At 37.3% G+C, this 13,954-nt stretch overlaps 1 protein-coding gene across 3 annotated transcripts in view; it reads left to right on the plus strand.

Moving 5' to 3' along the window:
- Window positions 1-9,900: 9,900 nt before the first annotated feature.
- The window catches only part of LOC126412441 (Hermansky-Pudlak syndrome 5 protein homolog), a 74,742-nt gene continuing 70,688 nt past the window's right edge, over window positions 9,901-13,954 (plus strand). Inside the window, exons 1-2 of one of the 3 annotated variants that reach the window (XM_050082041.1) lie at window positions 9,901-10,137; window positions 10,233-10,350. In XM_050082041.1, the coding sequence (XP_049937998.1) occupies window positions 10,267-10,350 (84 nt within the window). In that variant the 5' untranslated portion in view covers window positions 9,901-10,137; window positions 10,233-10,266. Of the gene's footprint in view, window positions 10,351-13,954 lie in introns of all 3 variants that reach the window. The other 2 variants (XM_050082042.1, XM_050082040.1) reach the window with 2 other exon arrangements.

The following is a 13,954-nucleotide window of genomic DNA, read 5'->3' on the forward strand; positions in this document are numbered from 1 at the left end:
CAGATCAGTCTATCACCATAACTAGGTATTTTCTATCAATTCAGGCTGTGTTCTTCTTTCCCAGCCTAACCACACCCTCGAAAATAGCTAGATGTTATGAAAATAAAGCCAAAAACAGTCTCAGGACACTCTTGGAAACTGCGACCTGTTTGTATAACAACAGCCAAATATTTGTAACAATGATGAAAATATATGTCAGCGTTTCACTTGCAGTGGTTTAACCCAAGATTTCTAAACTCTCCTAAAATTTTCGACTGCAATTGGTGCTAATTCGTGGTAGACGCAAACAGTTTGAGTAGTATAATTTTCAGGGTAGGGTAGCTTTGCCAACCCTACGATCTGGGTACGATAATTTAAGATGGTGCATGAACATATGTACGCCCTTCAGATCAAACATCTGCTGTATGACCTTTTGAAATGCTTACTGTTGTTAAGATTTCATTTTTTATTATTTTAAGTTTATAGTTTATTTAATTTTTGACAATTTCTTTCACAAATACGATTTTGAGCATCCTACTTGCCATAAGTAAACTTAGGTCATCACCTCAGATGAATCCCCTGAAGAATTCACCATTTTGAATTCTTTGCTTCCTGTGTGATGCTCATACATAAGTGAAAAGGATTAGAGTTATCTTGTTGGCTCAGATGTGCGATTTGTAATGTTTTAAGTAGTGCAAAACTGTGTCAATGGAAGCTGAAGAGAGTGACAGTGGTGCTACTACTCCCAAGACATCTACAACAGACGTGTTTAAATGTAAGAGAGGAAAACAAAAATGTAAAAAGGTCTGGGAAACTAATCATGAATTTAAAGTTTGCTTGTATGCTGAAGAATCAAACTCTGAAAGTGGTAGAAGTAGAATCTGTAACGTAACTTTAGTGCCTGAATTGGGATGCATTAAAAAACATTCTAAAAGTTAAAATCATGTCAAAAAAGTGAAGGTAGTGTCCTCTAAAATCAAACAATTTTGAGTACATTTGTGAAATCAGTTTCATCTGAAGCATCTTTAAATAAGCAGGCTCACATTGCTGAAATAAGTTGGCAGAAAACAATCTTCCTTTCAATGTCATAGATCCCCTGAAGGGTATAGTTAAGACTATTTTCCTGATTCTAAAATCACCTATTCTATACATTTTTGTCGCATTAAACGTTCCCAGATGGTAAAGAACGTGATAGGAAAGATTCATAAGAACGAATTTTCAGAAAAAAATGTAACATAAAATTCTGTGTTCTTACTGATGATTCACCATTCTTGATCTGTTAAAACGTCATGTATTGTGGTTAGATATTTTGATAAAGACATATAGAATTGAAAGTAAATGTGGAATATTTGCGAAATTTTTAAGCAGGGTAAATATGATAACAAAAAGAAGCTGTAACAAGGAAAAACCTTTATTCTAACCAACACTTTCATTTTGTGAGTACAATATTTCTTAAAACAAAGTTATAGGATTTGGTTCTGATGGATGTTATTCTGTGATCCGGTCAAGAAACTTTGTTGCTACTCCGTTAGCTGAAAAATGCCCTGGACTAATTATTCTCAAATGTGCCAGTTAAGATTGTAAATGTCTTCCCAGACGTTGTGAAGACCTAGCCAGAAACATTCACAACTATTTTAAAGCTATTGGTAAGAGACAGGTACAACTGCATGAATTTCACAAGTTTTTAAATATCAAAACTCATTAATTGTTGCATCCATCAAAAACTAGAGGGTCATCTTTGTAGGCAGTTGCAGTGATAATTACAAAACAGCATCCATCTCTGTTTCGATTCTAAACACGTCGAGGAGAGGCTGACTGCAGCAGAAGCAATTCACCAGCGCCTCAATGACAATTTTTAAAAATTATTGTATTCATTTTTGGCCTACATTTTACCAGACTTCACAGATTTAAATAAGTATTTCCAGAGTTGTAAATTTTTTATTATTGACTTACATGAAAAGATGATAGAAACGTGCAAGGAAATGTTGCTTTTCTGCATGGAATGACGGTATGTTGTAACCAATAAGTTGGTTGACATTGAACCCAACAACTGGTCAAAGTTTATTTCTGACAGCAAAATGTATTTAGAAGATAAAGTTCTGAAAGCAGGTCAGAAAATAGAAATATGTAATGAATGGGATGCCATGAAAGACTTTTACTGCAGATTTAGGGATTTCAAACAGACGGGATGTTCAGAACTGAAAAAGACATATAACTATGATGAGCATTTATTATCATTGCTTGCAGTTTTGACACCTAAAAGGGCTCTTTCAAACACAGAAAGAGGAAAAAAAACTCCCTCTCTTTTACAGCTTATGTCAAAATTGCCAAGTATACTCTATCTATATGATAACAAGGAACTAAAATTAATCGGTGAAGACTAGAGGAAACTTCCTATCGCAAAAATAGAGGAAAATATTAAGAACTGGTCAGAAGTGCATGTATTTTTGAGGAGCCTACACAACCTGAAAATATTATTTGGCGAGAAAGAATTTCCAGCCCTACCAGAGTTTACACTCTCATGTTGATCCCTTCCACATTCAAATGCTGTCTGCAAAAGAATTTTTAGTAAGATGAGTCTTATAAAAGTGAACAACAAGAATAGGTTTGTTACTTTCGCGGTAATTGGATTTCTGCTGGTACTTGTCACACATTGGCTGGCAAGCATTTATTTTTATTTGTTTATTAAATAATTATTATTTATTAAATAATAATTATGAATCATTATTTATTATTACTTTATTATCATTTATTAAATAAATAAATAAAAATAAATGCTTGCCAATCAGTATATGATGAACAGTAGCTCATGTAAAAATTTCGTTCCTACTGAAACATGTTATGTTGCAATAAATAGCAAATCAAGCGTAGTCTTAGAAAGATCAGCTAATAAAATATTTGTGGACATTAATCACTGGTTCCTAGCCAATTCTTTGTCACTAAACTTTGAAAAAACACACTACATGTAGTTCAGAACTTGTAAGGGGTGTCCCACGAGTATATGTCTAACATACGATGACAAGAAGGTAGAAGAAGTGGACAGTGTTAAATTCTTGGGATTATAGCTTGATAATAAATTCAACTGGGAGGAGCACACCACAGAACTGCTGAAGTGTCTTAACAAATGTCTGTTTGCAATGCGAATTTTGTCAGACATAGGGGATATAATAATGAAAAAGCTGGCATACTATGCTTACTTTCATTCCATAATGTCATATGGGATTATTTTTTGGGGTAATTCATCAAGCCAAGCTAAAGTTTTCCAGGCACAAAAACATGCAGTAAGAGTTATATGTGATGTGAACTCAAGAACATCCTGCAGAAGCCTGTTTAGGGAACTAGGGATACTAACTACTGTTTCCCAATATATTTATTCCTTAATAAAATTTGTCATTAAAAATATATCACTTTTTCAAACCAACAGCTCAATTCATGGAATCAATACTAGAAATAAGAATAATCTTCACAAGGATTTAAAGTCACTTAGTCTTCTACAAAAAGGTGTGCATTATTCAGGAACACACACTTTCAATAACTTTCCAGCACCCATAAAAAGCTTAACAACCAATGAAATTCAGTTTAAGAGAAGCCTAAAGGATTTATTGGTGGCGAATTCCTTCTACTCCATTGATGAATTTCTCAGTAAAACCAACTGATAAATACAATATAACTTATGCACAATTTCAGTGCAGTAATATGTTCATTGTAAATGTGTATGTGTGTGTGTGTGTGTGTGTGTGTCAGTATACTCTTTCAAAGCAACAGTGCATTCAAAAGTATCACAAACACGTCACCCTTTAGACCCTTAGTGAATGTAAGTTTAATATACTTCTCTAGAATATAGAGTTCTTAGTATTGAAATACCAGAAGCTTGAATTGTAGCTACTACTGATTCTAGAACCAGTAAAGGTCTTTGACCTATAATTAGTAAGGAAATTAAATTCATTGCTATTGCAAGTCCTGTGTTTCCTAACAAAGTTTGCAATAAATGACCAGCAATTATGTTTCCAGCCAATCATATTGTTAATGTTCCTGGTTGAATAACATTTCTAATTGTTTCAATTAAAATCATGTATATTAGTGCAAGTGGGGTACCTTGAGCTACAAGGTGTTTAAATATGTGGTTGGTGTGATATTTTATCCAAATAATATAAATATTTATCATATACCTAATGCAACTGCAAATGTCAACGATAGGTGTATTTTTCTGGTGAAAATATAAGGGAATGATCACATAAAGTTAGTAAATAGTTTCATGATAAAAATTGAGATAAAGATGAATGTTGTTACATTAATTGGTCTTTCCTAATAAAGCTTGTGCAAGGTTAAATTTAATTTGTTTCAAATGATATTAATCTGTGATGATGTAAATCAGAACAGTGATGGGTTTAGTAGTAGTCCTAAGAATATTGCAGTTCAATGTAATGATAATTTAAAGATGTTAATAGATGACTCAAATGTTGAGAATAAATTTGTTACCATTTACAGGTTAGGTTTTTTATTTCAATTGTTCTTTTTCTGTGCTTCTTGTAAGGTTGAGTTTAAAAGAGAAAAGATTATTTGGTTGAATAAAATCAAATTGGCTGAGAATATAATAAATAGGAAGAATCATATTAGTGGCGACATTTTAGGGATTTAGCTTGAAAATTCCCCATCTGAAGCAGGCGTTAACTTACTGTTCTTTGATTTAAGAGTCCATTACCTACTTTCAGTCACCTCATTTTTCAAGGAGTACTAATTATTTACTTATTTTAGATTGGCACTCTAATGTTAAGGTTTAACTAACTCCTTATATTGACTTAGATAATCACTTGATAAATATGTTCACCCCCCCATGAACCATGGACCTTGCCGTTGGTGGGGAGGCTAGCGTGCCTCAGCGATACAGATAGCCATACCGTAGGTGCAACCACAACGGAGGGGTATCTGTTGAGAGGCCAGACAAACGTGTGGTTCCTGAAGAGGGGCAGCAGCCTTTTCAGTAGATGCAAGGGCAACAGTCTGGATGATTGACTGATCTGGCCTTGTAACAATAACCAGAACGGCCTTGCTGTGCTGGTACTGCGAACGGCTGAAAGCAAGGGGAGACTACAGCCGTAATTTTTCCCAAGGGCATACAGCTTTACTGTATGATTACATGATGATGGCGTCCTCTTGGGTAAAATATTCCGGAGGTACAAACTACTGTGCAGTTCAAAGATTGGAGCTCAACTATTAATAGTTGTATTTTATTTTTTATTGATTGTATGTTTTGATGGAGGATTGTTAAGTCTGTGAAATTCCCCATGTTACTCTTTCCAATGGTTTGTTTTTCGTTGTGACATTTGGTATATGTGATATTTGAGCTGTTAAAATGTGTCTTGTGAGAGATTGTTTCAGTATTTTTAAAGTGCTGGAGATACTCTCTAGGCAGGTGAACGTGTTGTCTGGATTTATCCTTAAAAAGACTAACTTTTCCCACCTATAACAACAGATATTTGACCATGTGTGTCCCAAGATCCACTCCCTATACTTTCATGAGTCTTTCCTTCCCAGTCCTGTTTAGGTGTAGGCCATGCCTAGTGAAACCCCATCTGTTGATAGTCCCAATGGGCACCAGGAAATGTGAGCAAAGTTGGCTATCCTCAGAGCCATCTCTAACCCCACATTGATTCGCCTCAGAGCTCCATCAAGGTGTGGCCCATCATGACGCCAGAACAGCTCAACAAAGTGTACATTGGTGCCATGAGTCAGGGAAGCTATCTTGTTGAGGTCACCACCTCTGTCATATGCCCCATCCCTGACCAAACTGTTTCCCGCCCCACCCACTATCACTACATGGTCCTCTTTGTAAAGTTCTTACATAAAGACCCTAGATCCTCTATCACATGATTTAGCCCTGCATTTGGCTTGAAGACAATGGTGGTCTGGTACGCTACCACTAAACTTTCTTGTACCTGAGGGCCTGCACCTCGCCCATGGCTACTACCTAGCAGCAGCACTTTCTTCTTCCTAAGACTTTGTACATTCCTAGGCTTCTTGGCCTTGGTTGAAGTGTGCTGCACATTTCCTACTCTTCATTCTACCTTAGGCTCTTCTCCACTTAACTCTGGCAGTAGTAGATACCTGTTTTTGGTGTTGATGATAAAACTGTCAGAAAGCGTTCTCTTTCTTCCTATCCTCCTACCAGCTGCCAGCTGCCAGTTCCGAACCACCCTCATCCCCCCTACCTCCCTTGATCCTTATGAGTTGCGTCCTTGCTTCCTCTAACTATGCGTGAAGGACACAGATTTTCCTTTCCTATTCCCCAATCAAAATGTTCCTACTGCGTACTCTGTAGTTCCAGGAGAGAGCCTCTTCTGTTCTCCCAACATTCTCCCCACTGCACCCCCCGCCCCCAGTGAAAATATTTCCTAGATGATTATACAATGTCTTAGATTTATACTTGATGTGTTGCCATTCTCTATAGGAAAAGTGAAGCCAGAAGTACAGTGTCTGTGTGAACATTGGTTATCAGCTCAAAAAGGTGAGTACCATGACTATATTGAATACCTAAATTTGGTAAGTGCATGGCTCAGAACAGCTGCTTCATTTGATGGCGTATCTGCATATACCAACAGAGAATTGAGTGTTAAAGAAATTCTGTCAGGATCTAGATTTAGAATGGGAGTTATTAGATCTTCATATAACTGTTGTGTTAGTCTACCGTTCTCCAAATGGCAACTTTGAAAGTTTTCTCATCCAAATGGAATTGTGTCTGTGTTACTATTCATAAATGAACTTGAAATGAAAAATTGCATTGTGTGGAGATTTCAGTGTTCACTTTGGTGACGAGAGTACTAAAGAGAGAATTTATGAACCTAATAGCCAGGTACGAACGACTTGTTGCAAATCATGCCTGCAGTTGGTGACTGTAGTTGACACGATGATATCTGGTCACAAAGCACTTGTCATGGAAATTTATACAAAAAGAGCTATTTATCGACCAACTGTTCCTTGCCATTCTAATAATGTATTTACGAAAAGGGTCATAAATAAATATGAAAGGTTAACTGCTTTTGAAACAGCTCTATCTGCAGTTGAGTGACAGCTTGCATTACAGGAAATGGCAGTGACTGATACATTTGAAGAGTTCTTCCAGACTACTGAAACGATATTTCCCTACATCACTCCACAGACGACTAGAAAACGTTCTGTAGACATGAAATAACACAGACAATATATGGTGAAAGAAAAAGCAAGGTACACTAAAAAAAGGAGAAAAATAAAATGCATTTTACTGCTATCACATGATCACTCCGATACAGCAACAGATCCCAGTGCAAAGGAAATTTTCTGCAGCAAATATTTACAGACAAAAAGATTTTATAGAAAGAATGTAGAAGAAGCTAAAAAGAAAAGCAATGATAGGTTCGCTGAAGAATTTCACAACTCATGCAAGGCATTCTGGGACCTGATCAGTGAACACAGGAAAAAATTCCCTTCTCCATTAAACTTGTGTAGTCCAGAAAACTTCAACAATTACTTTATTGCCATTGTGAGGAACACTACAAATGCAGTCCCTGACTTGATTATAGACCCCACAGCTGCTGTAGGAAGTGACAAAGTTGCGTAATGATGAACTGGATGCAGTTTCAAAAAACGAAGTAATAATGATTGTAAAATCTTATCATCGTTTTGCAATCATCATATGTATGGGATGACCTCTATCATGCTCAAGAAAATTATCCACAGCATTACTTAACCATTAACTACAGTAATTAATAAGTGTCTCTGCTGACTTTCTTAAACTTTTTGAGGACAGTACAGTTTATAAAAAGGGTGACCCAGTCATGGTAGCAAGCTTCAGATGCGTCTCAATCATTTCAATCTTTGCTAGAGTCATTGAGACTACACTGAAAGACCAAATATCAAACTAAATGAAACAATGGAAAATACAGGATAGACTGTGGCAATATTGTGAAAAGGATAGTTGCAACTCACTGTACAGCAGAGATGCTGAGTCACAAGCACAACAAAAAGACTGTCGGAAAGTTAGCTTTCTTCCAACAAGGCCTCCATCAAACACACACACACACACACACACACACACACACACACACACACACACACACAATGCCTTGTTGGTCGAAAGCTAACTTTCTGACAGTCTCTTTGTCATGCCTATCTACTACTCAACATCTCTGTTACGTGTTGAGTAGCAACTATCCTTTTAATAATATTGTCACACTTCAACTACTTTGAAATTTATGACCTTTTTTATGTGCACAGCATGGTTCCCAGAAAGGCAAATTTACAACAGCAGCACTAGATCTGGTTACTGCAATAAAGCACAGTTTTGAAGAAAAACAATCTTTTCCTGTGGCATTTTGTGACCTTACAAAAGTGTTTGACTGCATTCCTTATAGGGCCCATCTAGATAATCTCAGTCAGTATGGAGTAGGCAACCCTCGAATATTGTCTCGAAAACACACGGCAGATAGTGCCAGTCCTTGGAGCGTTTTTGTGTGAACAGAAATTGGAATATAATCTGCCACGGGGATTGGTAATGAGCCCCTTCCTGCTACTAATTTGTAAATGACTTAGGCTCTCAAATGCAATTCTTGCAATTTGCGGACGACACAACTCTTTACTCAAAAGGTAACGATGCCAGCAAGGCTTAAAATAAGATGCCTTAATTGATGTGACAAAAGAATGGTTTGTTATAAACAAAACGAACATCGACGAAGAAAAACCGCAAGAATTGATAAGAAGCATCAGCGACAAGGATACCTAAACTGTGTATGTTGTTGTTGTTGTTGTTGTGGTCTTCAGTCCTGAGATTGGTTTGATGCAGCTCTCCATGCTACTCTATGCTGTGCAAGCTTTTTCATCTCCCAGTACCTACTGCAACCTACATCCTTCTGAATCTGCTTAGTGTATTCATCTCTTGGTCTCCCTCTACGATTTTTACCCTCCACGCTGCCCTCCAATACTAAATTGGTGATCCCTTGATGCCTCAGAACATGTCCTACCAACCGATCCCTTCTTCTGGTCAAGTTGTGCCACAAACTTCTCTTCTCCCCAATCCTATTCAATACTTCCTCATTAGTTATGTGATCTACCCATCTAATCTTCAGCATTCTTCTGTAGCACCACATTTCGAAAGCTTCTATTCTCTACTTGTCCAAACTATTTATCGTCCATGTTTCACTTCCATACATGGCTACACTCCATACGAATACTTTCAGAAATGACTTCCTGACACTCAAATCAATACTGGATGTTAACAAATTTCTCTTCTTCAGAAACGCTTTCCTTGCCATTGCCAGCCTACATTTTATATCCTCTCTACTTCGACCATCATCAGTTATATACCAACTTGTCGACCCAAAACAAGAGATAGTCTTCGCATCACTGCCCTGAAAATGTTCAGATCATTACCTATGGAAGTGCGGATCCTATCCCCGGAGAGATTCAAGAACAAAATTTCAAGAGGCTTGAAACTATGTCCATTGTACTCCATCAAATAATTTTTTAGTGTGAAGAAAGTAAATGGATCTACGGAACTTTCTCCAAAACTAGTGAATCTTTCAGAGAAATCTAATGTCAACAGCAGCTTAAAAGTATATGTAGTAAAAAGCTTAATGTATTAAAATATTTTGTATTGTTACACATTGTTTGTAGATATCAATTTTGTAATTTTTGTCTTAGTCTCTCCAGCCATGGCTGGCGAACGACACAGACTTGTTAATAAAGTTCTGCTCACAATAAGGACACTTTGCCTCATGAAAATATTACACAATGCTCAGTCTTCCTTAAAGAAAGAAAGATGTTCGCAGTAAGTAAGTCGCCGTGTTTAATGAAAAGTCCGGACATCGACATCAATAAATAAGTCACATTGGTAAATGTCAAATATTTACGTAAATATTATCTTTGATTATGTAGCAGTGGTTGGGGGCGGTGGTGAGGACGGTGCGTGCGGGATGAATGTGGCCAATATTCCAGTAGTAAAGAATTAGTCAATTAAGACATACTTTGTTTTTGTGTTGTGTAGTACTGTTACATAATAACATGTGTTGTTTATTCGCTGGCGCAGCTGAGTCGGGTCCATATTAAGTTATTAATGCGATGTTAAAGTGATGGATCCGTTCTATTTTTACGAGGATAGTAGGCTCAGAAGAGACTGTGTAAGATAGAGTAAATGTCAAAGACATTTCATCATGCCATTCGTCAGAAGTGTACGTCCTTTTTTTCATACCAAGATAAATATAAGTAGTACAATTTTTCCTCAGGAATTTAAACTCAAGATGATATAAGGTCTGAAACATGGGCTCTGTGCCCTATGTATTATCCAGTTTAGAAGATGTGTCATCGCTGTACGCTCCTCTCAGATCCACACAGAGAATCAAGGTAAGTTACTAACATGCGCCTTTCTCACTTAGTGTAAAAGATGCCTTCATTGTGATATTGTGCCCGCTGACAAATTCTTATAAGCAACAGAAGTTTGTTCAGATACTTACTGTAGTTCAGTTTTGATATATCACCACGTGTTCCAATCATCTATGAACCAGAATTTAAGTTTTGTTTATGTCATATAACAGCTTCACGACGTGCCACTTTATTTATTTCAAATTCCATGAATCAGTATAGTGATGAATCACAAGGATGTGCATCTTTATAAATATACAACAAACATTAGTGTAATGACAAGAATGTAGCGATATGGCGATATAAGCTTAAAGGATGAACTAAAATTCAATAGATACAGTTCTAATAAACATGACTTAAACTACTGAAAGTAACTTTTGATGCAGAGTAAAGAAAATTAGTACATTGATCATCTTAGGCAGCAAAGACGAATTACAGCTAACATAATACACCCAGAGACTGGAATGTTGTTGTGGTCTTCAGTCCTGAGATTGGTTTGATGCAGCTCTCCATGCTACTCTATCCTGTGCAAGCTGCTTCGTCTCCCAGTACTTACTGCAACCTACATCCTTTGGAATCTGCTTAGCGTATTCATCTCTTGGTCTCCCTCTACAATTTTTACCCTCCACGCTGCCCTCCAATACTAAATTGGTGATCCCTTGATGCCTCAGAACATGTCCTACCAACCGATCCCTTCTTCTGGTCAAGTTGTGCCACAAACTTCTCTTCTCCCCAATCCTATTCAATACTTCCTCATTAGTTATGTGATCTACCCATCTAATCTTCAGCATTCTTCTGTAGCACCACATTTCGAAAGCTTCTATTCTCTACTTGTCCAAACTATTTATCGTCCATGTTTCACTTCCATACATGGCTACACTCCATACGAATACTTTCAGAAATGACTTCCTGACACTCAAATCAATACTGGATGTTAACAAATTTCTCTTCTTCAGAAACGCTTTCCTTGCCATTGCCAGTCTACATTTTATATCCTCTCTACTTCAACCTTCATCAATTATTGTGATCGCCTAATAGCAAAACTCCTTTACTACTTTAAGTGTCTCATTTCCTAATCTAATTCCCTCAGCATCACCCGACTTAATTCGACTACATTCCATTATCCTCGTTTTGCTTTTGTTGATGTTAATTTTATATCCTCCTTTCAAGACAATGTCCATTCCGTTCAACTGCGCTTCTAAGTCCTTTGCTGTCTCTGACAGAATTACAATGTCATCGGCAAACCTCAAAGTTTTTATTTCTTCTCCATGGATTTTAATACCTACTCCGAATTTTTCTTTTGTTTCCTTTACTGCTTGCTCAATATACAGATTGAATAACATCGGGGAGAGGCTACAACCCTGTCTCACTCCTTTCCCAACCACTGCTTCCCTTTCGTGCCCCTTGACGATTATAACTGCCATCTGGTTTCTGTACAAATTGTAATTTTACCCCTGCCACCTTTAGAATTTGAAAGAGAGTATTCCAGTTAACATTGTCAAAAGCTTTCTATAAATGCTAGAAACATAGGTTTCCCTTTCCTTAATCTTTCTTCTAAGATAAGTTGTAGGGCCAGTATTGCCTCACGTGTTCCAATATTTCTACGAAATCCAAACTGATATTCCCCGAGGTCAGCTTCTTCCAGTTTTTCCATTCGTGTGTAAAGAATTCGTGTTAGTATTTTGGAGCTGTGACTTATTAAACTGATAGTTTGGTAATTTTCACATCTGTCAACAGCTGCTTTTTTGGGATTGGAATTATTATATTCTTCTTGAAGTCTGAGGGTATTTCGCCTGTTTCATACATCTTACTCACCAGATGGTAGAGTTTTATCAGGACTGGCTCTCCCAAGGCTGTCAGTAGTTCTGATGGAATGTTGTCTACTCCCGGGGCTTTGTTTCAACTCGGGTCTTTCAGTGCTCTGTCAAACTCTTCACGCAGAGTCCTCTCTCCCATTTCATCTTAATCTGCATCCTGTTCCATTTCCATAATATTGTCCTCAAGTAAATCACCCTTGTATAGACCCTCTATATACTCCTTCCACCTTTCTGCTTTCCCTTCATTGCCTAGAACTGGGTTTCCATCTGAGCTCTTGATATTCATACAAGTGGTTTTCTTTTCTCCAAAGGTCTCTTTAATTTTCCTGTATGCAGTATCTATCTTACCTCTAGTGAGATACGCCTCTACATCCTTACATTTGTCCTCTAGCCATCCCTGCTTAGCCATTTTGCACTTCCTGTCGATCTCATTTTTGAGACATTTGTATTCCTTTTCGCCTGCTTCATCTACTGCATTTTCATATTTTCTCCTTTCATCTGTTAAGTTCAATATTTCTTTGTTACCCAAGGATTTTTACTAGCCCTTGTCTTTTTACCTACTTGATCCTCTCATGCCTTCACTACTTCATCCCTCAGAGCTACCCATTCTTCTTCTGCTGTATTTCTTCCCCCATTTGTGTCAGTTGTTCCCTTATGCTCTCCCTGAAACTCTGTACAGCCTCTGGTTTAGTCAGTTTATCCAGGTCCCATCTCCTTAAATTCCCACCTTTCTGCAGTTTCTTCAGTTTTAATCTACAGTTCATAACCACTAGATTGTGGTCAGAGTCCACATCTGCCCCTGGAAATGTCTTACAATTTAAAACCTGGTTCCTAAATCTCTGTCTTACCATTATATAATATATCTGATACCTTCTAGTATCTCCAGGATTCTTCCATGTGTACAACCATCTTTTATGATTCTTGAACCAAGTGTTAGCTATGATTAAGTTATGCTCTGTGCAAAATTCTACCAGACGGCTTCCTCTTTCATTTCTTACCCCCAATCTGTATTCACCTACTATGTTTCCTTCTCTCCCTTTTCCTACTCTTGAATTCCAGTCACCCATGACTAAATAAATTTTCGTCTCCCTTCACTACCTGAATAATTTCTTTTATCTCATCATACATTTCATCAATTTCTTCATCATCTGCAGAGCTAGTTGTCATATAAACTTGTACTACTGTAGTTGGCGTGGGCTTCATGTCTTATCTTGGGCACAATAATGTGTTCACTATGCTGTTTGTAGTAGCTTACCCACACTCCTATTTTTTTTATTCATTATTAAACCTACTCCTGCATTATCCCTATATGATTTTGGGAAATACGGAAGTGTCCGATCTCACCCGTCGGCTTTGACCCATGACGTCACAAATATAGCGGAAACGACAATTCCAATATGGCGGATATAGAAACGTTGCATACGTATCACAAAGACGAAAACACATAGAAAAACAACACACACAAAGGTTTCACAAGAACAATCTGCTAACATTGATAGCAAACAAAGATAATAATAAACAAGTGGTACTCAAGGCCAAAAAAAAACTCCCAACCTAACCTCGTATTCAGGGCTACGCTACAGATCAATGTGTAGGTCAATCAAAAGATAAAAAAAAGAAACAAATAAAAAAAAAAGAAAAAAACCAATATTGATTCATTAGACATAACGAGTAGCGACAAAACTCCGCGCTGTAATGACGTCACACACCACAACACCCTTACGTCACGGGTCAAAGCCGACGCGTGAGATCGGATGTTTCTGTTGACC

The sequence above is a fragment of the Schistocerca serialis genome, chromosome 7 (genome assembly GCF_023864345.2).
Source record: "Schistocerca serialis cubense isolate TAMUIC-IGC-003099 chromosome 7, iqSchSeri2.2, whole genome shotgun sequence".
Classification (NCBI taxonomy): domain Eukaryota; kingdom Metazoa; phylum Arthropoda; class Insecta; order Orthoptera; family Acrididae; genus Schistocerca; species Schistocerca serialis.